The 22949-nt window shown below is 58.6% G+C and overlaps 1 protein-coding gene across 5 annotated transcripts; it reads right to left on the minus strand.

Annotated features, from left to right (window-relative positions):
* Positions 1-150: 150 nt before the first annotated feature.
* PISD (phosphatidylserine decarboxylase) lies at positions 151-20931 on the minus strand. Of its 5 annotated transcripts, none has more exons than XM_028146702.2 (8): positions 20840-20931; positions 17169-17248; positions 13912-14090; positions 1993-2229; positions 1693-1831; positions 1322-1468; positions 1001-1161; positions 151-668 (listed from the first exon to the last, which is right to left on the minus strand). In XM_028146702.2, exons 1-8 carry the CDS (start codon positions 20902-20904, stop codon positions 444-446), a joined length of 1233 nt encoding a protein of 410 aa, XP_028002503.2. In that variant the 5' UTR covers positions 20905-20931; the 3' UTR covers positions 151-443. The 5 variants fall into 5 exon arrangements, with proteins under 5 accessions (XP_028002503.2, XP_054568424.1, XP_054568423.1 ...); XM_054712449.1 differs by lacking the exons at positions 13912-14090; positions 20840-20931 and adding exons at positions 3471-3636; positions 4982-5178 and having other exon boundaries at positions 17169-17228; XM_054712448.1 differs by lacking the exons at positions 13912-14090; positions 17169-17248; positions 20840-20931 and adding exons at positions 3471-3636; positions 4982-5178; positions 10408-10589.
* Between the last annotated feature and the right edge of the window lie 2018 nt (positions 20932-22949).

A 22949-nucleotide genomic window follows, 5' to 3' on the forward strand; every position in this document is an offset into this window, starting at 1 on the left:
TATGGCTGGGGATCCTGCGCGGGCAGGCGGCCCAGTCAGTGCCAGGAGGCACTCAGCCGGGAGGGGAGGCCAAAGGTAGTGATGGGAGGAGCAGCAAAAAGGTCCAGGACCACTTACCACCTTAACAAACCGAGACCAACAGAACGCTCAGCCAGGAGAGGCAGGGCTCTGGTTTATGCAAATGGGGCTAAAACTTCTCTGAAAGGGAATCTGATCAGCCCGACACTTACTTTCTCTTTAGGGTGAGCAGAGGGATGACGTGGGTCTTGGGCATGACCGGGCTCTGGCCGCGCCCGCACCTCTGGGACAGCAGGAGCAGAGGTCACCCAGGTCCTGCCTGGTCAGACCCCTGGTCCTGAGAGTCCCCTCCAGACAGCTGAGGAGGTTCCTCACACTCTCCCATTTCTGTTTAGGTCCCTCAGCAGCGGCAGCCAGGAGAGGCCCTAGAGGGAGCCCAGGGCCTCCCCAAACCGGATTTTCTGTCCTGCTTTCAGCTTGAAGTCGAAGTCCTTGGGGGCCTCGAAGATGAGCACGATGGTGGAGCCCAGGTTGAACTCGCCCAGGTGCTCGCCCTTGCGCATGGGGATGCCCTCCCTGTTGGCCTGGGTCACGAAGCTGAAGTCGTTGTAGGAGCCCTTGCTGTACCGCGGGCTGTTTGTGTGCAGGTCCTGGGGAGGCAGAGGCAGGGCATGTGGAGGCTGGCTCCCTGGACCTTCAGCACAGGGAGGCGGGCACAGCAGCTCAGCCCAGGGGCCGGCGTCTAACCAGACAGTGCCCGACGCCCACTGCGAACTAGGCCGGCCATTGAGGGGTCAGACCCGACTGTCCTCCAGCACAAATGAAAGTGCGAGACCGGCACCCGAGGGGGCAAGGGGCAGTCACAAACCGACACCGAGAAAGGCCCTCCCTCTCCAGCCACCTCCAGGGAGGGGCAGGGGTCAGAACTGGTGCTGACAGATCTGGCTGCGCAGGGGACCCCGATGGCCTGGGTTCTGCTTACCCGGTCAAAGTAGATGCGGATGGAGCCCACGTTGGTGGCCCCCACAGCTGTCAGCGAGAAGAAGCCGTGCTTCCAGTCCCCGGTCAGGACCACCCGCTCGTTGTGGCAGAAGAGCTCTTTGATCCAGCGGGCCATGCCGGGGTTCACGGACATCAGGGAGCCTGGGACAGCGGGGACACTGCTACTCTCCACCCGGCGGGAGGCCCAGCCGCCCAGGGTCACTCGTGTCATCGCAAACACTGGGGGGGCCGGGTCCCTGAGACCCAGAAGCCGAGGGCATGTGGGGCTCAGGCAGCTCTCGGCCGTGCCGGCCTGGCCTACCTGGGAAGTGGCGCCGGTGGGACACGGTCCAGTCGGTGGGCGAGTGGAAGCAGTGGTAGTCGCCGGGGGCCAGGTAGATGACGCAGTGGTAGAGCTCGTTCCCTTCTCGGGTGACCAGCTGGCTCCGGAAGGAGCTGCAGGAGGCGGCTGTCGGGGGACACAGGGCCAGGCTGTCAGACGGGCAGTGCCCCAGCGTGGGGCCTGTTTGTCATTGGGACTCGGGCTCCAAGGAGGCCCTGAAGCGCTGGGCAGAGTGATCCCTGGCCCAGGGGCCATCAATTCCGACAGCCTTCCCTGTGTCCCCTTCCCGACCTTTACCCTCTGACCTCAGGCCAGCCACACTGCAACAGGGCAGCCCTGCCAGGACCCACCTGGTGGGAAGGGCAGGTCCTCCACAGAGGCACGCGGGCCCAGGAACGACTCCAGCGAGTAGGTGACCCCCTTCACCTGCTCCACCTCCGAGTTCTTCACCTGCCCAAAGTTGAGGATCTTCCCATCGGACGGGCTGATCTGGAAGGGCAGGAAGGAGGGTCTTAGTGCCGGGAGGGGAGGGGAGGGGAGGGGACGCAGGGCAGGAACGCCCACCCGTGGAGGCTGTTGGGACTGGTTCCCAAAGGCACAGGCTACATCCCGTTTCTGGAGGGAGGAGTGAAGGCAGGCCCAGGCCTCACCACGCTGTGCACGCCACACACGGGCCGGGCCTGCGGCTTCAGCTTGCGCCGGAAGAACTCGCTGAGGTTGCGGTAGTGGTGCAGGTCCTCCACGGCGGCCTCCTTCATGTTCACCCCGAAGGTCCAGATGTACAGGCTGTAGACGGGCCGGCGCAGCCAGTGCGGCAGCTCCACCTGGTTAAGGCGACCCCAGGCCCGCGACAGCAAGCGCGTGGGCACCGACTTGTACAACGCCACCTGCAGGCCACAGGCGGGTGGGTGAGTCAGCCACCCCGCGAGCCCACTGCCCCCCTCCAGGGGGGCCCCCTCCAGAGGCCTTGGGCACCCCACATTGGCTTTGTGATGTGGTTTCTCACTAGGAACCAGACTGAGCTTGCAAAGGGGTCTCACGGACTAAGTCCTGGCCCAGACCGACACCGGGACTTACACCTCGGGGGTTTGTCATTTCACGCAAACCCAGCAGCCGTCCTAGTCCCCGGGGAGAGACTGGCCAGCGCAGTCTTGTTTCTTGAAGGGGAGGGGGCTGAATGGATCTGATACTGTCAGACAGACTGTGGCAGGAGGCCCTGCAGCCCAAAGTGACTCCCTGTCCTAACAGGACACACTCCCCCTCCACGGTCAGGGCCTCTGACATGCAGATGCGCTGTGTCACTCGCCAAGTCCTGGACATGCCCTGCTGAGCCCGCCCAGCAGGCATCCTCCTGTGATGGGCCAGGCCACACGGCTGGTCACACCTGGGGCTCCTCCCAGGTGGGACAAGGGAACCAGCCTCTTTCTGGGCCAGGTGACCCTTCTAGGTGCCGCTGACATATGGGACTGCTAATTGGTGGCTGTTGTCTGAACAGAACCAAGTCCCCAAGGTAAAAGCAATTTCATTCCAACTTAACCACCTCTAGGTGTTGAATGCCTGGCTCCCAGAACTCACAGCGGACGCTTGTACACTGGAGTGGCCACAGCTGCCTTGTGACCTCAGATCTAATGTCCAGAGCTCCGTAGCTTTCAAGCCTCCAGACACCCCACCTGGGCTGTCCAAGGGCCAGGAGCAGGGTCTCCTCCTTAGGGCCGCCTGCCCTTCAGGGAACTGCCCGGGCTCCCATGTCCTCAAAGGCACCCCCTTCCCCAAGGGGCCCACACAGGCTCCAGCCTTCCTGGACCGCCCTCTGGCATCCAGCAATTAATTTAGATTTTTCTCAAAATTACCTCTAAGCTCACTCCTCCCTGAACAAGGAAATCAGACCACCACCGTTTTCTGAATGCCCAGGTGGGTTCCTTCTAGCCGCAGAGCCCCCACATGGCGCAAATGCAGGCAGAGCTGGCCCTCAGTCACCTGTCGGCAGGACCACACAGCCACCGCCTTTAGCACCCCGCCTGGCAGGCTCAGCCCCACAGCCAGACCCCTCAATGACAACGGTCTCCTAGGTCTGGTCCCTACCTCAGGCTGCCCGGGTGGGCCCGGCCAGCAGCCTGCACACACTTACCCTGCTCACGGGCCTCCATCCCACCCGGCTGAGCGGTCTGAGGGCACCGAAGGGCAGGAGGTAGTAGAGGACCGTCAGGGGCCAGGAGCGCAGTTTCAGCGCAGGTCTGGACATGCAGCTCAGCTGTCCCAGCCTCCGTCGCAGGGCCAGCTGGGGGAAGTGCAACCTGCAGGCAATGGCCACGCGGGACGGGTCAGCAGCCGGGGTCTGGGAGGGACTGGGAGCCCCACCCACCCTCAGCAAGCTCGCCTCAAGGAAGCCCCGCATCCCAACCCCATTCTGAACCGGTGGCTTGGCCGCCTCTGGTTGGCAGCTCAAGTCCCAGCCCCTCACACCTGCCCGCGGCCGGGAGGACAGGTGCCTGTCGGCAGCTGAGACTCAGGGTGAGGTCCGGCCTCTGAACACAGGACAGGCCCTGGGAGGCCCTTCAGGGCTAAGCACCACCTAGCCCCGCCCTCCTGGGCACCAGCAGGCAGTCTGATCGCCCAGCGCCCCTCGGCATAGCCGCGCACTGCGGGGGCGGGAGCTACTGGTACTGCCCACCGAGGACCCGGGGAACCGATGGTGGCTCCAGGCCTCTTACTTCCTCCTCTGACGAGGTAAGGGGTTGGGACTGACAAGATCACAGAGGAAAACAACCCCCTCGCAGTACAGCTCCATCCATCAGCATGGCCACTCTACACCAGTCAGCTTCTCCAAAACCCATCGCAAACTGCCGGGGGAATCTGCCACACCCCTGGCCCGAGCCGCCCCAGCCTCAGCCCAGCGCACTCAGCTCGGTGCAGCCTTTTCCCCAGAACCCGGGCCTCCTGAGGCCCATCAGGGAGGCCCGTCTCCCCTCTGTGCCGAAGCCCCAGTCAGGCCACACTGCCACCCTCCGAGCATGTCCCCGGGCCTCAGTCTCCTCATCTGCAAACAGACTGCATTCAACTGGATCACCTAAGTCCCCCATCTGCCCGGGCAGGCCCAGAGGAGCGGTGTCCTCTGCCCCCCGTTGTTGACCAAACCAAGGAACAAAGGCAGCTCAGCTGATACTGAAAGCAGCAAACACGGAGAACCCAGCCATGGCCAGGCCCAGGTCAGCGACGGCACTGCCGCATCCATGGCTCCGGGGACTCCCCCCTCCCCCCACCACTGTTTTTTAAAAAGGCCTGGCTGGTGGTGGAGGCCAAGCAAAGCCAGACAAATCCCCGCTCCCCCGTCCCCCTGCCCCCACCCGCCCTGCTCCCTGCAGCAGCACAGGGACCAATCCTGGAAGAGCTGCCCCCAAACGGGGTGGGGGCGCAGCCGTTAGGAGCAGCGCAGACACTGGGCCACCAGCCCGCTCCGCCTTCCCAGTACCTGAAGCGGGCTCTCCGACTGAGGCCCCCAAGGCCGGGCCCCTCCAACCGCGGGGGAGTCCCGGGGCCCCTGCCGCCACCTCCACTTCGGGGCCGCTGGACATGAACTCTGACCTTGTGGAGGTCGTGGCGGGGAACAGCAGGGTTAGGAGGCCGCTGGCAGCATCTCACCATTTCGCCGTGCTGAGCTCCGGTCCTCGCCTCGCCTCTGACTGACACATGGTGGGCGGGCAGGGAGGCGGCGCCAGCACGACCGCCTTTGTTCCTCCTCCTTCCGCCCTTCCCCCCAGGAGCTCCTGGGCTGTCACTGCTCAAAGATGGCTGGTGGGCCGCTTCCTCGGCTCAGAGACCACTGGGTGGAGCAGGGACTATTGCAAAGACAGGCTCCGGTCACACACCTGCTGGGCCTGCAGCACCGGCCCTGAGCTCGGCCCACGCTGTCCCCAGCTTGGCCACCAGCCTGCTCCAGTGAGCCTCGGCAGGGAGGGGACCGGCCCCCCTGGGCTCAAGGAGCACAAGCGGGAATCTGAGGGAATCTGAGCCCTGCGCTCCAGGCAGGCGCCCAGCGTCGCCCAGTCTGCGCCTCGGGAGGCCCCTCCCTTGCCCAGACCTGACCCATTTTCCATTCAGGTGACAAAGTAGCATCTGAGGAATGAGGGAGGGGAGGCGGAGAGGTGGGCCTGGTGAGACCCTGGGCATCTGACCAGCTCTGGCTCTGCCTCCTGGCCCATGCCCGGGACCCCCCATACTGGGAGCACCCAGGTGACATCAAGGAAAACGGGCATGGAGCTGGGACCGGGCCAGGACTGAGCTCATCCCTGCCCGCCTCTGCCCTCCCCATCGGTACTGGGAACAAGGACAGCACTCTGGCCGGGCGCTCGGCGAGGGGAGGACACAGTGCCTCCTCCAAGCCCTTCCGGCAGCCTCACAGATACCAGGGAAGAAGAGCAAACACTCCAGGTGGCTGCTGCCTCAGCCCTGAAGTCAAGGCCCCGGGAGGACGCCCCATCAGCCTGGCCTCCGGCCCCAGGTGCAGGCCGGCAGGGGGCAGGGGGCAGGGGGCGGGCCATCTTTCCGTACACGCAGCGTGGCTCCAGAGCAGCTCTGAAGGCAGAGGACTCACCCACCCAGGGCCCCACATGGCCAGCGCACTGTGACCCACACGGAGGCCCCAACTCGACACGCTCTATCATACAAGCGGGACCATGACACCCAGCAAACCCACCTCAGCCAGAGAAAAAGGCCAGCTCTCACCTGCCAGGTGCGCAGGGGCCCATGGGAGCCAGGACCAGGCTGCCTAAGTCTGGACCTGAGCGTGGATTTCTGCCCTGACCGAGGAGACAGCAAAGCCTGGCCACCCAGCCCAGAGCAGGTCCAGACCCCGCCCCAGGCCCCTGGCCCCGACCAGCGATGGCAGGGTCAGTTCTCTGTGGGGGGCCAGGCCTCACCCGGAAGCAGATGAAGGCACGTGCCTCCTCTGGCCCTGAGGGACAGGCCCACAGCCCCATGGACACCCCTGCCTCAGGCTGGGATCTCCAGCTGGCCGTCCTATCCCTGATGGTCAGGCCGCCTCAACCACACCACCCACAAGCTGAGCGTGCCCCACCCTCCCCGGTCCACCAGGCCTTGGCGCCATTCTGCTCCCCAAGCAAACAGGCCCAGAGGGTGCTGGCAGTCGGGGCTACGTTTGGTGCGTGGCTTCCAGGACGGGGTTCCCTCCCTGCCTCTAGAAACTGGAAAGCTCGGATTCTCGTGGGGCCGGGGAGGGGGCCCAGCCGCCACCTGCCGGTGCTGCTCACGGCCATGGTGGCCACGCAGCACGCGGTCGTGTCAGAAAGGCACAGTCGAGCCACAGACAAACCCGCTTCTCTTCATCCTCCAAGCAGAGGCTCGTGCTGGGATTTCATGGTCCCCCAGACCTCCCCGCCCACAGGGGAGGGAGCTCAGTCTGGGGGACAGAGATGTCCTCCACTGGGCGGTGGAAGGAACAGGGCCGAGGCTGCCCGCGGGGAACCAGACGGAGCCCACGCCTGCCCGCCTCTGCCCTCCCGGCTGTGCCTGGGAGCAGGGACAGCACTCTGGCCGGGGCCGCCAGGCCAGCGGGAGGACATGCCGTGCTGTTCTGGGGGTTCACACTGAGCAGTGCTGCCATGTCCCCGTCCACCTCACTAACCCGGGCGATGGGGCTGTCCCCTCAGTGGAATGGACACTCCACCTCACGGAGGACGGACTGACCCAGGCCGGTGACCAGCTACGTGGGTGGGTGTGGGCGTGGGCCACCCGGCTCCCAGGACCTGGCACTCAGGTCTCAGAACTGTCCACCCTGCGCCCCCTAAGAGGCTCTCCCTGCGCACACAGGGCCCGACAGCCCCCGGAATCTTCTGCTGCACCTCGAGTGGGACTCTCCCTGGGTGCCAGATCACCCCTCTCGAAGCCTCAGCAGAACCCCGTGCCCCCTAAACGTGTGCACCGGCCTGACTTTGTGCCCCACCCTGGAGGGCAGAGCCGCTCCCCCCAGCTCCCCTAAGGCGGCCACCGGGCTAGAAACGGGCAAAGCTTCACGAGGAAGGAGCGGGGCAGTGGGTCTCCCGTGATGTGGGTGGGCCGTCTCGGAGGCCTGGGCAAGAGACTCGGAAGCAGAGATGGCCCAGGGGCAGCCGGGGTGGGACAGGGCTCCCCCAAAGGAAAGGCCCTCCTCTCAGGCAGTCCCCGGGGCCGGCAGGGAGGGCGACAAGTACTGACACCGCCAGGTCCCAGGTCCCGCTGAAGAACAGTGCAGCCCCCCCCCACCCCCCCGCCCGCCCCAAGCCCTAGGGGGGCACAGAGGAAGCCAGCAGAGCTCTCAGCGAACAGTGCGCGCCCCCCACCCGCCCCAGGCCCTCGGGGAGGGGGCACAGAGGAAGCCAGCCGAGCTCTCAGCTGGAGGCACTTCCCCTTTCTCGGCCCTGAGGCCCGACGGTGCAGAGGAAGTGAGCTCATCCAGCCGGCCCAGGGCGGCCGTGGGCCGGGGAAGCGCGCTACTTGGTGGGGACTGGGGGGTGGGCTCCTTGGGCCCCCAGGCCTCAGGCCCCAAGCCCTGAAGGTGTGCCCTGAACCGCGGGGGCTGGCGGCCTCCCAGCCGGGTGTGGAGGAGGAGCCCAGCTCACTCACCGGCAGGTGGTCCCGTCCCGCTGGCTTCCGGGCTGCGCCCCACTTGGGAGCCGCTGCTCCGCCACCAAAGCCTGGGGTTGGTGAGCAGGGCTCCGCCTCCAGCCACTCAGACAGGGACAGAAGGGCGGACACCAGACACCGGAGCTGTGCTCCGCCCCCCGCCTGCCTGCCCGGGGCCCTTTAAGGGCAAGAGGAGACAGCACCCTGCGGATCAGTCAAGGCACTTCCCCAGTGACACGGCGGGCGTTGGGAGACGTGGTCCTCAGCAGGGGCTGGCGTCTGGGCAGCTGCCTCCCTGACCCCCTCCCCACACCCACCCCTCTGGGCAGGCTGGGCCTTCAGGTGCCTGTGACTCCTCTGGACTAAGGAGACTTGTCTAGCCCCCAAGTGAGAAAGCGAAACAGAAGGTAACCGAGTCCTTGCTCCTTCCCACACCCCCTCCTGAAGACACAGGCTGCCCGCCCTCCCCCCGCCCCCCCGACTTCCTCTCCTCCAGTTCACGGTGGGTGGGCCACGCCTGATGCACAAAATCCCGGGGTAGACCAGCAGACAAGCCCAGGGGCCAGGTGTGCCCCTGGGCGGAGCACGCGGGACGGAGAACATGTGGGGTGAGCTGGCCCCGTCTTGTTTGATTTTCCTGTCACAGGTAACAGTCACCGTTATTTTAGATTAGTTTCCGTTGTACACACAGTGTCAGACCTGCCTTCCTACACCAGACGGCAGACCCCTAGCCTGTGGGGCCAGCGCAGCCACATCCGCATGCCCGCCCAGTCCACATGGATGGGATGACGCACTGAACATATCCGACCAGGGCAGGGCTGCCAGGAAGACCCTTGGACCACAGACAGGCAGGATCAGGAGCCTGGCTGCTGCGTGTGCCGGCCACACCGCTCCGAGGCGCCGTCTTCTGGCTCAGGCTCCGAACAGAACCAAGCCCAGTTCTCCCGCCGAGAAGGTGGTTTCTCAGCAATGTGGTTCCTAGGACAGGAGAGGCGCCTCGGGCTGTGAGGAGACGGCAGCTGACCAGGGCCTGTCCTCACTGGACCAGCACCTTCTCCAGGCAACCCGGAGACCTGGCTGCCGCGGTGGGAGCAGGGAGGCAACGGGAGGCTGCTGCCTCAGGGCGTCCTGGGCATCCCGCACCAGCAGGAGCAGAGGGCGGGACCTGGGCACCCCGCACCAGCAGGAGCAGAGGGCGGGACCTGGGCATCCCGCACCAGCAGGAGCAGAGGGCGTCCTGGGCATCCCGCACCAGCAGGAGCAGAGGGCGGGACCTGGGCACCCCGCACCAGCAGGAGCAGAGGGCGGGACCCGGGCATCCCGCACCAGCAGAGGGCGGGACCTGGGCACCCCGCACCAGCAGGAGCAGAGGGCGTCCTGGGCACCCCGCACCAGCAGGAGCAGAGGGCGTCCTGGGCACCCCGCACCAGCAGGAGCAGAGGGCGTCCTGGGCACCCCGCACCAGCAGGAGCAGAGGGCGTCCTGGGCACCCCGCACCAGCAGGAGCAGAGGGCGTCCTGGGCATCCCGCACCAGCAGGAGCAGAGGGCGGGACCCGGGCACCCCGCACCAGCAGGAGCAGAGGGCGGGACCTGGGCACCCCGCACCAGCAGGAGCAGAGGGCGGGACCTGGGCATCCCGCACCAGCAGGAGCAGAGGGCGGGACCCGGGCACCCCGCACCAGCAGGAGCAGAGGGCGGGACCCGGGCACCCCGCACCAGCAGGAGCAGAGGGCGGGACCCGGGCACCCCGCACCAGCAGGAGCAGAGGGCGTCCTGGGCACCCCGCACCAGCAGGAGCAGAGGGCGTCCTGGGCATCCCGCACCAGCAGGAGCAGAGGGCGGGACCCGGGCACCCCGCACCAGCAGGAGCAGAGGGCGTCCTGGGCACCCCGCACCAGCAGGAGCAGAGGGCGTCCTGGGCATCCCGCACCAGCAGGAGCAGAGGGCGGGACCTGGGCACCCCGCACCAGCAGGGGCAGAGGGCGTCCTGGGCACCCCGCACCAGCAGGGGGCGTCCTGGGCATCCCGCACCAGCAGGAGCAGAGGGGCGGGACCTGGGCATCCCGCACCAGCAGGAGCAGAGGGCGGGACCTGGGCACCCCGCACCAGCAGGGGCAGAGGGCGTCCTGGGCATCCCGCACCAGCAGGGGCAGAGGGCGTCCTGGGCATCCCGCACCAGCAGGAGCAGAGGGCGTCCTGGGCATCCCGCACCAGCAGGAGCAGAGGGCGTCCTGGGCATCCCGCACCAGCATGAGCAGAGGGCGGGACCTGGGCATCCCGCACCAGCAGGAGCAGAGGGCGGGACCCGGGCACCCCGCACCAGCAGGAGCAGAGGGCGGGACCTGGGCACCCCGCACCAGCAGGAGCAGAGGGCGGGACCCGCTGAGGCCCAGCCTGGGCTCCCAGCATTCTATGAGCCCTGCGGAGGCGTCAGACCCCTTCTCACCTCCACACTCCAAGCAAACGCCACGTGAGACGAGACAAAAAGGAGCGAAAGCACAGAGAGGCCGGCACAGGATGCTGGCCGCAGGCACGCCAACAGCAGAAGGTCCTGGGAGCCTCCAGCACCGGCCGGCCGGCCCACCTGGACCAGCACAAGTCAGTGGGTGGAGAGGCCAGCTCCTCATTTGCTGAGTGGAGGTAAAATGACCAATCAGGCGGCTCCACACCACCCCCCAGAGCTCATTGTGACACTCCAAGCCCCTCAGGGGATGGTGTTCAGAGAAGTCATAAACACGCCCAGGTCTGCCTGGGATCAGCCTCCCAGCCGGCCCCACCTCCTCCACCCGCGGTTCAGCAGGGAAACGCCTTCTGGATTCCGGACAATGGCGGACAGATCATTTCTGGGAAAACAAAGCCCTTGGTGAGTTGACTTCCCACTCTGAACGGGCCCCTTCCGGCCAACCGGGTCCTTCATTTCCTCTGAACTCCCGCGGGTGGGAGCGCCACCTCTCACCACTGGGGGCTCTGCGGCCTCAGGCCTCTTGGCCCCCAGCACGTGCGGACAGACCCCCCTCCAAGTCACCCCTGCAGCTCCCCGCCGAGCGCCGGGGCACCAGGAAGGCGGAGCGCGCCAGTGTCTCGGCAGCCCTGCAGCCCACAGGCTTCTCTGGCGCACGGGGAGCCCCTCCGTGGCTCCGAGGAAGGGTGGCCCGCAGCCTGACGGAGAAAACAGGTGCATGTGCAGGAATAAACTCACAACGGATGGAAGACTTAAGGTCAGACCGGACCTGAGTCCAGACACAGGCCAGAGGAGCCACCCTCAGGCAGGGCGGGCGGCCAGCACTCCGCGTGCCAGGCTGCAGGCCGGGCTGGGGTCCGGGAGCTCTTCGCCTCCCTGGTGGCACCTCCGTGGCTTGCAGGAGGGCCGTGTGGGCTGCTTCTTCCCCAAGGCCCCGTGTCATCGGCCGGCTTTCCCACCACGCGCCCCTCTGTCCTCAGGCCAAGAAAGGACCCAACAGGCAACGGCAGAGACCGAGGGGAGCTTGTCACCAGATGTCATCCGGCGTGGCACTCACATCGCCCGACGTTCCCAGGAAACCCTGGAGTCACCACGCCTGGCATCCCCCAGTAGCTTTAGGGGCACAGTGCCACACACCCCCCACCCCTCGTTAGGAGGTACTTCAGAGGCTCTGCTCCCGCTTTCTGACTCATGGGGACAAGAGGACGGTGCATCTAAAACCTCAACTGCCACCCAGACGCAGAACCCCGTAACCCAGCATCTTACGCTCCGGGCAGACACTGTCAGAATCGAGTTACACTGCAGGGCACCCAGCTAGTGTGACAGTTTGCTGGTGTGGGAAATACACCCCCAAACGACACGCAAATGTTGGAATTGGTCCCAGAATCCTTGAAAAATGGTAATTTACAAAAACCCTCCGAGTGCCCCTGCTGAGATGCGTCCCGCTAGTCTGTAACGAGAGGAGCTGCTGGGCTCTCTGAGGTGGAGAAGAGAGGAGCCCGCAGAGAGGAAACCCGTAACCCACAGGGTTCCAGAGGCTCTGCCCGCCTCAAAGCCCTGCACACGCAGGTGCTTAACTTGCAGGAGGTCCACCGAGCAATGGAGCTGCGAGCCCGTTCCCAGCGCTCACCAGGGTCAGGAGGCACCTGCACTGCAGCAGGCCGGGGAGAGTCCTCGCAGAACACAGGGCATGGAGTAGGCACCCCGAGCGCCGCCCCTTAGTGACTAAGGCTCAGCACAACAGCAGGGCTAACCCGGTCCAGAGTAAAGGCCAAGCAGTTTACAACCATCCAGTAAATCCCAAACCCTATCGTCCGTAACCAAGGACACTGAAGAGTAAACAGTGTGCCCGGCTGGCGTGGCTCAGTGGTTGAGCGTCAACCCATGAACCAGGAGGTCACCGGGTGACCCCTGAGCTAACCAGCCCCGCCCTCATTATAAACAGTCACCTTTCAGGCCCTGCCTCATCTATGGCGGGCGCTGAGAAAAGAGCTGACACTGGTCTGTCATGACGTTGGAACGAGCCAATTCCTCCCAAATGGACCTTCTCTTGAAATGAGTGGGGATTTCCTGGGGCCTGTGAGCTCGTCACCGGGTGAGTCAGCCGGACAAATGCTGGGGCCAGAGAGGCAGCCTGGCTTTCACACGTGAGGACAGTCATGAGGTCAGTCTCAGCACACTGGAGCTGAGGAGACCAGGAGGCCATGGGAGACGGAGCCCGAGGACAGAGAGCCTCCGGTCTCTGGGTCTGGTGGGTTACCACAAAGGCCACGGCACATGACGGCAGACACGAGGACAGACAGACACCTGTCAGGGTGCAGCCACATTGCGCTCTGCATGGCCTGCGGACTAAGGCAGTTTCAGGACTGAGGGAAGCCTAGTGAAACCATCCCACTGAATTCTCCTGGAGGAAGAGGGTCAACACCAAGAGCCAAAACAGGATTTTGGAGGAAGCCTACGGAATATGTAGCAGGTAACGCCAACAATTCCTAGATAAGCTGTCAGAGCTGGAGTCATGTTCCAATCCGACCCACTGCTGTTGTTTTCAAGTCCTCCAAGGACATGTTGGGGAGAGAGGAGGGGGAGAAGCATCGACGTGAGAAACATTCATCGCTGCCTTCGTCCTGCCCTGCTGGGGACTGAACCTGCAACCTTTGGGCGCCCAGGACGACGCTCAGCCGAGCCCCTCCAGCCGGTGACCCACGGTTTACCGTTGAAGACACAAAGACCCAGACAGAAAGTGACGGCCTAGTTCACACTGAGGAGCACATGGGACTCGCAGACGCCCGGCCCTGGCTCAGCCGAGCTGGATCACCAACATGGATGCGGCGGCTCACGAGGACACCCGTGCATCATTCCCAACACCGGCACGTCTTCCCTTTCCCCCTCTTTCGCCCAGGCTGCCAAGGCCGATTGGTATTTTGTATTTTTCATTTGTTAAATATAGCTGCAAAGGAGGCAGTTTCTAAACGTACACATTTATATTCGATTTCGGCATTTACTGAGTATCTGCTCTAAGTCAGGGGCGGTCCCGGGAAGCACAGGTGAGTAAGGCAGCTCGTTACGCATCACACACGGGTCAACAGTATTGCAGCCTGGCCCTCCCACGTGGCCCTCTAGAGGGGAGCATTTGAGCAACAAGGACAAAGGATTTGGTTATTTCAGTCTGGTTTCTGGTGAGAACTTAACCACATCCCCAAAATCCAACCGTTTTAGCTCATCCTCAGCCTGAGAAGGCGTGAACGGCCAGAAGGCCGGCCCCAATATAAGGCAGGAGCTCTGAGGGTTTCAACAGCAGGACATTCCCACTCGGAGCCCGGGCAGGTCTGGGACAGAAGAGAGAACGCCTGTATCTGGCCAAAGCCCACTGGAGACATGAGCTCCAAGAAAGCGCGTCTCACTTTCTCAAACACTTGGACTTTGGAGCATTTAAAAGTGACGGGCAGTTGTGCTAGATGAGAAACCAAGGCGGTTCCATCTCATTCCTACCTCCCAGTGACCTGCGAGTTTGGGCGGAATCTCCAATCCCAGCTTCTCCAGCTCTCGCTCCCTATACTTCTCATATTGCCGGTAACCTGCGTACCCGCCGCCGCCAGTCAAAACCAGAAACGGCAGGGGGCGCAACCGGAACAAGGTTCGAGCCGGGGCAGTGTGCACTTGTCTGGCACCTGTAAGAACAAAAAACCAACAACAGCGACAATGTTGAGCCTGGGAAAAGGGACAGGAACGAGTCATGCAAACCCAGCGCCAACGGGGGGCCAGGAAGTCAATGCATCGCAGAAGCCTCAGTGCAGGTGAGTGGACTCGGAAGGGATCTGACAGGCAGGGGCTACCCGAGTCACTACTTGGGACCCTTCTGTCTCCAAATTCTATCAATTAGCAAGAGTCAAGCATCTTTCCTGTGAAACGACGATGCACCCCAATGGCCGCCACAGTCACAGAACTGAAGAAAACACTGAACAACACAGAGGTCAGACACTAATCCAGGTTGCCAGCCAGTCCCCACGGGCCCAGGACTGAGGGCCAGGCACCCTTTCTCACCGGGCCTCTCTGACCTTACTTTAACAGTGCGCCCCGTTCTTACTGGACACTACTGTTCTCAAATGCAAAAGCTCATAAGCTCTTACAGTTCAACAATAATTAAAAAAATTAAAAATGTACAAAGGGTTTGAAGAGACATATCTTCAAAGAAGATACACAAGTGGCCAATAAGCACATGAAAAGATGCTCAACATCTGTTACGGGTTGAACTTGTGCCCCGTCCCCCAGCTCATATACGGAAACCCTGACCCCCCGAGCTCAGAAGAGGACCTTACTGGGATGGAGGGTCTCGACAGGGACTCAAGTTAAAATCAAACCATCATGATGAGGCCTAATCCCATGACTGGGGTCCTTATAAACGGGAGATTTGGACACAGACACGCACACAGGGAGAATGCCACAGGAGGGTGAAGGAAGGGACTGGGATGATGCTTCTGTAAGCTAAGGGATCCAGACGGCCGCAAACCACCAGACGCCAGACAGTGGCATGGACAGCCGTCAGAAGGAAGCAGCCGTGACCCCCTCATCTCGGACCTCTAGTCTCCAGAACCTCGAAAAAGCGAATTCTATGGTTTAGGCCACTTGGTGTGTGACTATCACAGCAGCCTCACAAATCAATACAGCATCACTAGTAACTAGGGAAATGCAACTCCAGCCACAGGAGCTACCTCCTCCCACCCACTAGGATGGTTATAATGAAATAGTAAGTGTTGGCAAGGACGTGGAGAAACTGAGCACTCACACGACTGGTGGGATTGCAAAACAAGGCAGCCACTTTGAAAACCAGCTTGTCATTTTTCTCAAAATGTTAAACATAAAATTACCATATAACCCAGCAATTCTGCTCTTAGGTATGTACCTTAAAAAAGTGAAACATACATCTATGCAAAATACAAGAATGTTCAACAGAAGCATTATTCCTAACAGGCCAAAAAAAAAAAAACCATTCCAAATGTCCACCAACTGAGACTGGGTAAACAAGATGTGGTGATCCATTCAGTGGGACATTATTTGATAATGAAAGGGAATGAAGTATTGACAAATGCTACAACATGAACCTGAAAACATTACGTAAAAGAAGCCAGCCACAAAAAGCTGTATATTGTGTGATTCCATTTATATAAAACTAGAGGCCCGGTGCACAAAATTCGTGCAAGGGGCTTGGCACCGGCTTCATCTGGAAGGACATCCGGAAGGTCGTTTGGCTGTCTGGTCTAATTAGCATATTATGCTTTTATTATTATAGCTACCCGGTATAGGAAACATACCATAAGTGATTAGTGATTGCTTGGGGGAGGAGGGCGGGAGAAATGAGGAGGAACAGTTTAATGGGTCGAGTGTTTTTCATGGGAGGGCAAGGAGGAAGTGAAAATGCCCTAGAATCAGACAGTGGTGACAGTTGCACAACTCTGTAAATACACTAACAAACGCGGAGATGCGTACCTAAAAGGGTGAATTCTGTGGTGTGCGCATTACTGATCAACACAACTGTTACTACAACCGAAGCTCTAGAGTGACTTCCAGTCGCCTGTGCAGAACCAGAGCGCACCCTTCGTCCGCCCGAGTCCAGGGAAGGAGCGCCTGCCCCCGCGTCGCTGCCCCTCCGGCGGTTCTAGTTGCTGCTGTTCCTCTTTTCAGTGAGCAGGTGAGGGTGTCATTAACCTCTTCCACCCTCTGATGATGCCTAGTGGACCCTTACTCCTCAGTAACTAAATCCTCTACCTCTGACCACCAAGAAGGGTTTGTCAAAAAGCAAGAACACTTTTTTCTCTTTCTGGAATAACTGGTGATGAGAAAACTTGTATCCTCCCTGCACCAGCCCACATCCTGCACTGACCGGTCCCACTCTACTGAGCCCCGGCGGGCATTTCTCCGATTACGGGTCTCTCTCTCTCACCTCTCAAAGGCTTGCTTTCCTCTTCCAAAAGGAAGTAGTGAGCAGCGAGCGCCCGCCCCTCCTGACCACCGCTGCACTTCCTGAAAGCACAGCTTTGCTGCAGTTCCAAGGGCACAGCTGAAGGCGGGAGGTTCCCCACCTCCATCTCCCCGGGGTTCCCGCACGCAGCCCAATTCAACAGCGGCCAGGTGCGCTTCTGTAACTACCACAGCCTTCCGCTTCTCTTCTCGCTAACCAACTCCTTCTACTCCAAGGCAGCTATTGGCAGTGACAAACAGCTCTTGGTGATGAAGAAAAGGGTGTTCAGGTAATAAGGACAATACACATTTCAAAAGGGTTCACAGAGCTGCTTCAAGATCAAAAGAGTTCCTAGCCCAGTGTGGGTGGGGGACTAGTGGACCCGGCACGTCCTGCTGTGAGAGAGGAGACTGGTTTACCCTCTCTGAGGAGCAATTTGGCGGAGATGCCAAACTGTAAAATACATAAACCTGACTCAGCAGTCCTACCTTCACCGACAGATCCCGAAGGTGCAGAGATGTCACTATAGCACCACCTACAGCAGGAAAAGACCGGCAACAAATGCCCAGCACTCAATGGCAGTCACACAACAGGCTGTGGGCAGCCGGTAAAAACAAGGATGACAACAGCTACTGCTTCCGTGAGACCACGTGCCAGGCGTGTGAGCACTTCCGGGCACATGTGCTTGACTTCCAACCACACCCCGAGGAACAGGTGCCCCGTGTCTCCCAATTAACTGATGAGCGGCCCGAAGCCGGAGAGGCCGACACCGCCTCCGGCTGCTACTTACTTTTCGAGAAGGCTCTGAGGGGCAGCTTCCGTAAGGGCTGTGGAAAATGGCTCAGGGCAGTGTGTTCCCGGTGATGGAGGCTACAATCAAGCAAAAATGAACCATTAGACATTGTTTTTTTAAGTTAAAACAATTAGATCAACTGGAAAATTTTGAATACAGTCTATAGATTCAACAATATTACGGCATCAATGTTAATTGCCTGGTTTTGACCATTGTACTGTGGTTATGGACGAAAATGTCCTTAGCCCTCGCTGGTGTGGCTCGGTGGGTAGAGCGTCCACCTGCGGACTGAAGGGTCCCGGGTTCGATTCCGGTCAAGGGCACGTCACTCGGTTGCAGGCTCCTCCCCGGCCCGGGCCCTGGCACAGCCCCCTCTCTGTGGCTCACTTTCTTACGTATTCAGTTCTCTGCTCAGATGTTGCCCCTCAGTTTGGTCTGTCCTGACCACCCTGTGCCCAAGAGTTGCCCCTCTCAAGCTCTCTAATCCCTCAATTACCTTCCTTTATTTATCTTTATTGTCGAACCTTTATTTTTCTTCCTAGCACTTCTCACGAACTGAAAGAAACAGATTCTATGCATTTATTCACTTGTTAGCTGCCTGTGACCTGGATGGATGCAGGGGTTGTCTGTTTTCCAAGGGACTGCAATCTCGGCAATGAGGTGAAGCCCCGAGGAGGAACGGGCAAGGTCAGCCAGCTGTCTCTCCCTCGGTATCGGGAAGCAGGTGGTCGAGGCCCCTCCTGTGATTAAGCACTCAAGTCTGATTGTGGGGCTCAGATCTCAGGTCGGCCACGTGTTAGCTGCGTGACTTTAGGAAATTTCTTAACTAATTCCAAGCCTCAGTTTCTCTACCTGTAAAAACAGGACCTACACCTCACTCAGATTGAGACAATCATGTAAACCCCTCAGCCCAAGGCCTGGCACCAGTTACACATTACTACATATTAAAAGTTACATATATCGCTATAGATACAGTAAAAGAAAGAGAGTTTACATTAATCTGGCCCACACTGGGATGGCCATGTCAACTGTCTATGACCAGTGTCCATGCTGTCTGGTCTGTGCCCATATTGTCACAGTTATAAAAATATTTAAAACATTTTTAACTTATTGATTTTTAGAGAGAGAGGGAGAGAAACCCTGATTTGTTGTTCTGCTTATTTATGCATGCACTGGTTGCTTCTTGTATGTGCCCTGAACTGGGGATCGAACCCGAAACTTTGGTGCATTAGGAGGATGCCCTAACAGTTAGGCAAACTGCGGCTCGCGAGCCACATGCAGCTCTTTGGCCCCTTGAGTGTGGCTCTTCCACAAAATACCACGGCCTGGGCGAGTCTATGTTGAAGAAGTGGCGTTAGAAGAAGTTTAAATTTAAAAAATTTGACTCTCAAAAGAAATTTCAGTCGTTGTGCTGTTGATATTTGGCTCTGTTGACGAATGAGTTTGCCCGACAAGGCCTAAAAATATTAACATCCCCTCTGGTGGTAACATTGTAACTATAGCTGTTAAATCTCTCCTGTGTTCTAAAGCTGTGAGAGTTCTAAAAACCAGCTGGCGGGCCTCCTGACAGCCTTATTTCACAGTCTATCTTACACTATTTCTGGGGTGTTCTCTCTCTCCTACTCAACTGGAAAGGCCTACTCTTCCCATAGTCCCGGCACCATGGCTGGAAGTGGTAGGGATGCCACATAGACTGGTGATGGCAAGTCTTACACAACCAACCACTCCCTAAGCACCAGGTCCTTACTTGCCCGAACCTGAGAATTATCGGGGGCACTTAAGCTCCAGCCTACACCTGCTGAGTCTGAACTTGGCAGCAGGATAGGGATTTATCTGGGACTCTCTATTTCTAATACATATGTACCCCCATTCTTGTATCAAACATGGCCCCAGGTTTTCACCCTAGATGATGCTTTCTCTTTGTTCTATCGCCTGTCGCCCATCACGCAGTTACTGAAAAACTTCCCTGTCACAGGGGGCTTTCATCTGTGGGTCTCACAGAGGCTGCTTTCCTGAAAACTCAAGAAAAAGTTACCTTTTAGTTTTTTGTATCAATATAGTGGCCTTCTGTCTTGATATGTAATACCTTTGAATATTGAGACATCTTATTGTGCCCAAGTCCTTATCCCTCCCAATCACTGCACCTAAATCTAGTCTTTTGTACTTCCATTGGTACTAAAAAGTGTGACTCCACTCTCCCCCCCTTTTAAAAAATATGTATATTTTATTGATTTCAGAGAGGAAGGGAGAGGAAGAGAGAGAGAAACATCAATGATGAGAGAGAATCATTGGCCAGCTGCCTCCTGCACGCCCCACATTGGGGATCGAGGCTGCAACCCGGTCATGTGCCCTGATTGGGAATCGAACCGTGACCTCCTGGCTCATAGGTTGAGGTTGACTGATGCTCAACCACTGAGTTACGCTGGCCACTGGCCGGGCGACTTCCCCCTTTATTTTTAATGACAATGAGTAAATCCTCCTCCTCCTCATTCAAAAAATATTTTAGGAATGTCACTTTTTAGTCTTCCCAACTCATGACACCGTTTAAAAGAATTCATGGCTGACGCACGCAGCACACCTGGTAATAACACCGAAACCACAGAGACCCACCTGTTCAAACCCTACCAGTTACCCCCCAATGCAGCGGCCCCTCCTGAGCTACCTCTGCAGAGTCAATAAAGGGAGAGCGAAGCTTTCGTGTCCAGGCCAGGACAGTTTTGCTCCCCGCTCAGTGCAAATTCAGTGTCTTTTACTTCCCAAAGTGACAGCGAGGGGTGGCCTCGGGTCACAGAGCAAGCTTTGGTCAACGCCTATAAAACGAACCCTGCAGGAAACGCAGCGCCCGCGTCTCAAACCTTCCTCCTTAGAAACCACACCAAGCAGCTGACCCTGAGTCACACCTGCCAACGTTTTCACGCATTTTCCGAGAGTCCAACTTTTCCCGAGCTATGGGGGACAATAATAATAATAATAATAATAATAATAATAATAATTGCTCCCACGGTGGGCAGCCTGAGGTCCTTGCAGAGAGACAGAGAGAGAGGGAGGGAGGCCCGGGTCGGGGTCGGGGTCCTGGCGAGTCCCTCCCGCTCCCAGGGCCTCCATTTCGCCAACTCCAAGAAGAGCCGGATTTGGATGGCGCCTCGGGGTGTCCTCCAGCTCTAAGGACCTATACGAGTTGGGAGTCGCCTCGGCAAACGAGACCCCAGTTCCATCCCACTACTCTGAGATTACGGGACTCAAACCCCTCGCTTCCAAGAACAAGAACCCGAAGTGAGAGCCGCCCGACGGGCTCCCAGTCCAGTGCTCCCCCCACCTCACACCGTCCCTTCAGGAACACGGATCCCTGAGAGGCGTCCGGTCGCGCCTCGCCTCGCCTCGCCTCCAAGGCGGCACGCGGCTTATTCCCTCTGGTCTTCTTCCTTTTGTCCCTTTTTCTTATCCCCATGTCGACCTCGCTGGCGAGGGCAAAGCCAGGGCGCTTAGACCAGACCCTGACGAAACCCCGACCGCCCTCCGCGGCGGCAGTCGCACCTGCTCGCGAGCTCGAGGTGAAGGCGGGTGACCCCGTCTCCCCCGGGGCGCCCCCAGGGCGAGCCGGCGACAAAACACGATTCCTCTCTCCCGACCCCGGCTGGGCCCAGGCCGCCCCCCTACCAGCTCCGTACCTGCTCCGCCAGGGCGCGACCTCACGCAGCCACCTCAGGTACCGCTGCCCCACGGGAGCCGCCATCTTGTCTCCTCCTTCTCCGTGGGCCACGCCCCCTCTCGCACGAGCGGCGCACGCATGTGGCGTCACGAGCCTCGAGCTCACGGAGCCAATGAGGGACGCGGAGCGGTTGTGGGCGGGGTCGACTGAGCTCCTCCCCTCAGGCCTCCCCGCCCACCAGCGTGGGGCTTCGGGGCAGCGCCAAAGCCAGGCTCGGCCGGTGGGGCAGGTGCTCTCTCCCGCGGTCCTAAACCTGGGCCGGGAGCAGCGTGGCCAGTGCGGGGAGAGATGTTCCTATCTCCTCATGTAGTTATGTATTTTTCCTTTTAGTTCTGACAATTTTTACTTAACATATTTTAATGTTTATGAGAATTCGAGATTGTTATATCTTGCTGCTGCTGGATTTGCCCTTTTTCTTTCTTTCTTTCAATGTATTTCAGAGCGGAATGGAGATGGAGAGAGAGAGAAGAAACATCAATGATGAGAAAGAATCACTCATCAGCTGCCTCCTGCACGCCCCACACTGGGGACCGAGCCTGCAACCCAGGCATGTGCCCTGACGGGGAATCAAAACGTGACCTCCTGGTTCATAGGTGGATGCTTAACCACTGAGCCACCCAGGCCAGGCTGGATTTGCCCTTTTTGTCATGATGAATGACCAACAGCTACTGGGCATTGCTTTCTTCTGAAATTTCCCTACTGCCACTAGGGGACAGAATTAGCCTAACATTTAAGAACTAGCACTAAATCCCTGTGATTTTGCAAACTGAATGGTGGGGGCTGAGCGGCATTACGGCATTTGTGGGCCCTTTGTTTGCCTTAATGGACCCTTTTCTCCATTAAAAAAAAATTGGTTAAAAATTATATTTTACAATAGTCTGTTCAAGTAACTGCAAAGGTTCCGTGTGCAAGTTCTATTCACATAGGTTCTATCTCAGTGAAATGCAAAAGCAAAGTTATGAACTGTCAGTGAGGAGGGAGAAGACACTGGAATTTGAGGTTATGAAAAACTCACCTATGACCCCTGGAAGTTGCTTGAAGAATTTTCTAGAACACTTCTCAAGAGAAGTTCCAGAAGGAACTGCAGAAACGAGGTCTCCAATATTAGCAGAGGGCAGGACACCAGAGACCTTTTTTTAAGAGCATCATTTTTTAATTTAATTTTTCCCATCACCATCCACCCCCTCTATGCCCTGTCCCCCAACCCCCACAATCACACACTGTTGTCCATGGCCGTGAGTTGAAAGAATTCTTAAAACAGTTTGTGGACTAGTCTAGTCCTCTTATTCTCAGAAGGACCTACCAATGCTAAGATTCTGTGATGGAAGATGTTAAAGGAATAACACGACCTTAACTGATAACTAGCCTCTACCTTCTAAACAAAGGAAAAGTGTAGGAGAATACTCCTCAAGTAAAGGTGAAACAGACAAGTGCAAGGGCACATGCCCGGGTTGCGGGCTCGATCCCCAGTAGAGGGTGTGCAGGAGGCAGCCCATCAATGATTCCTTCTCATCACTGATGTTTCTCTCTCTCTTCTTCTCCCTTCCTCTCTAAAATTAAAAAAATAAAATAAAAATAAATCAATGGAAACAATATTCTCAGATGAGAATTAACCAAAAAAAAACAAAAAAAAAAAGAGAAAAGCTTCCTGGTAGGCACAGAAGGCCCGCAGAGGCGGAGTGCCACAGGTCCTGGGCACAGGGCAGGCCTCAGGGCCTAGTGACGCTTTGGAAGGTAGAATGCCTGTTCTGATTATAACTCTGTGATGTCTATTTAAAACAACCAGCCTCATGACATTACAGGCACAAAAAATTTTAACTTATTAATGCCAAACCATAAGAATAAAATAACAGCCTGGAGAGTTACTGGAAAGGTTTCAAAAATTCTTTATTTTCATAAATTAACACACATAACAGTGGGAATTTTAGAGGCACAACTACCAAACAGAACAGGAGCTGCAGGGGCATCATGTATGCCAATGTTACCAAAAAATGTACAAAATCTCACTGAACTATTGACCGTGATAATCTATAAACACGTCAGGCAGCTACTTACTGGCCAGCCCAGCC

This window comes from Eptesicus fuscus, chromosome 23 (genome assembly GCF_027574615.1).
Source record: "Eptesicus fuscus isolate TK198812 chromosome 23, DD_ASM_mEF_20220401, whole genome shotgun sequence".
NCBI lineage: Eukaryota > Metazoa > Chordata > Mammalia > Chiroptera > Vespertilionidae > Eptesicus > Eptesicus fuscus.

Coding starts and splice junctions, on each gene's coding strand:
- PISD (XM_028146702.2), bottom strand. CDS start 20,904: ATGGCGGCTCCCGTGGGGCAGCGGTACCTGAGGTGGCTGCGTGAGGTC. Junction 17,249..20,839: donor GTCGCGCCCTGGCGGAGCAG/GTACGGAGCTGG, acceptor GCTTGATTGTAG/CCTCCATCACCGGGAACACA. Junction 1,469..1,692: donor GGACCTGCCCTTCCCACCAG/GTGGGTCCTGGC, acceptor GTCCCCCGACAG/CCGCCTCCTGCAGCTCCTTC.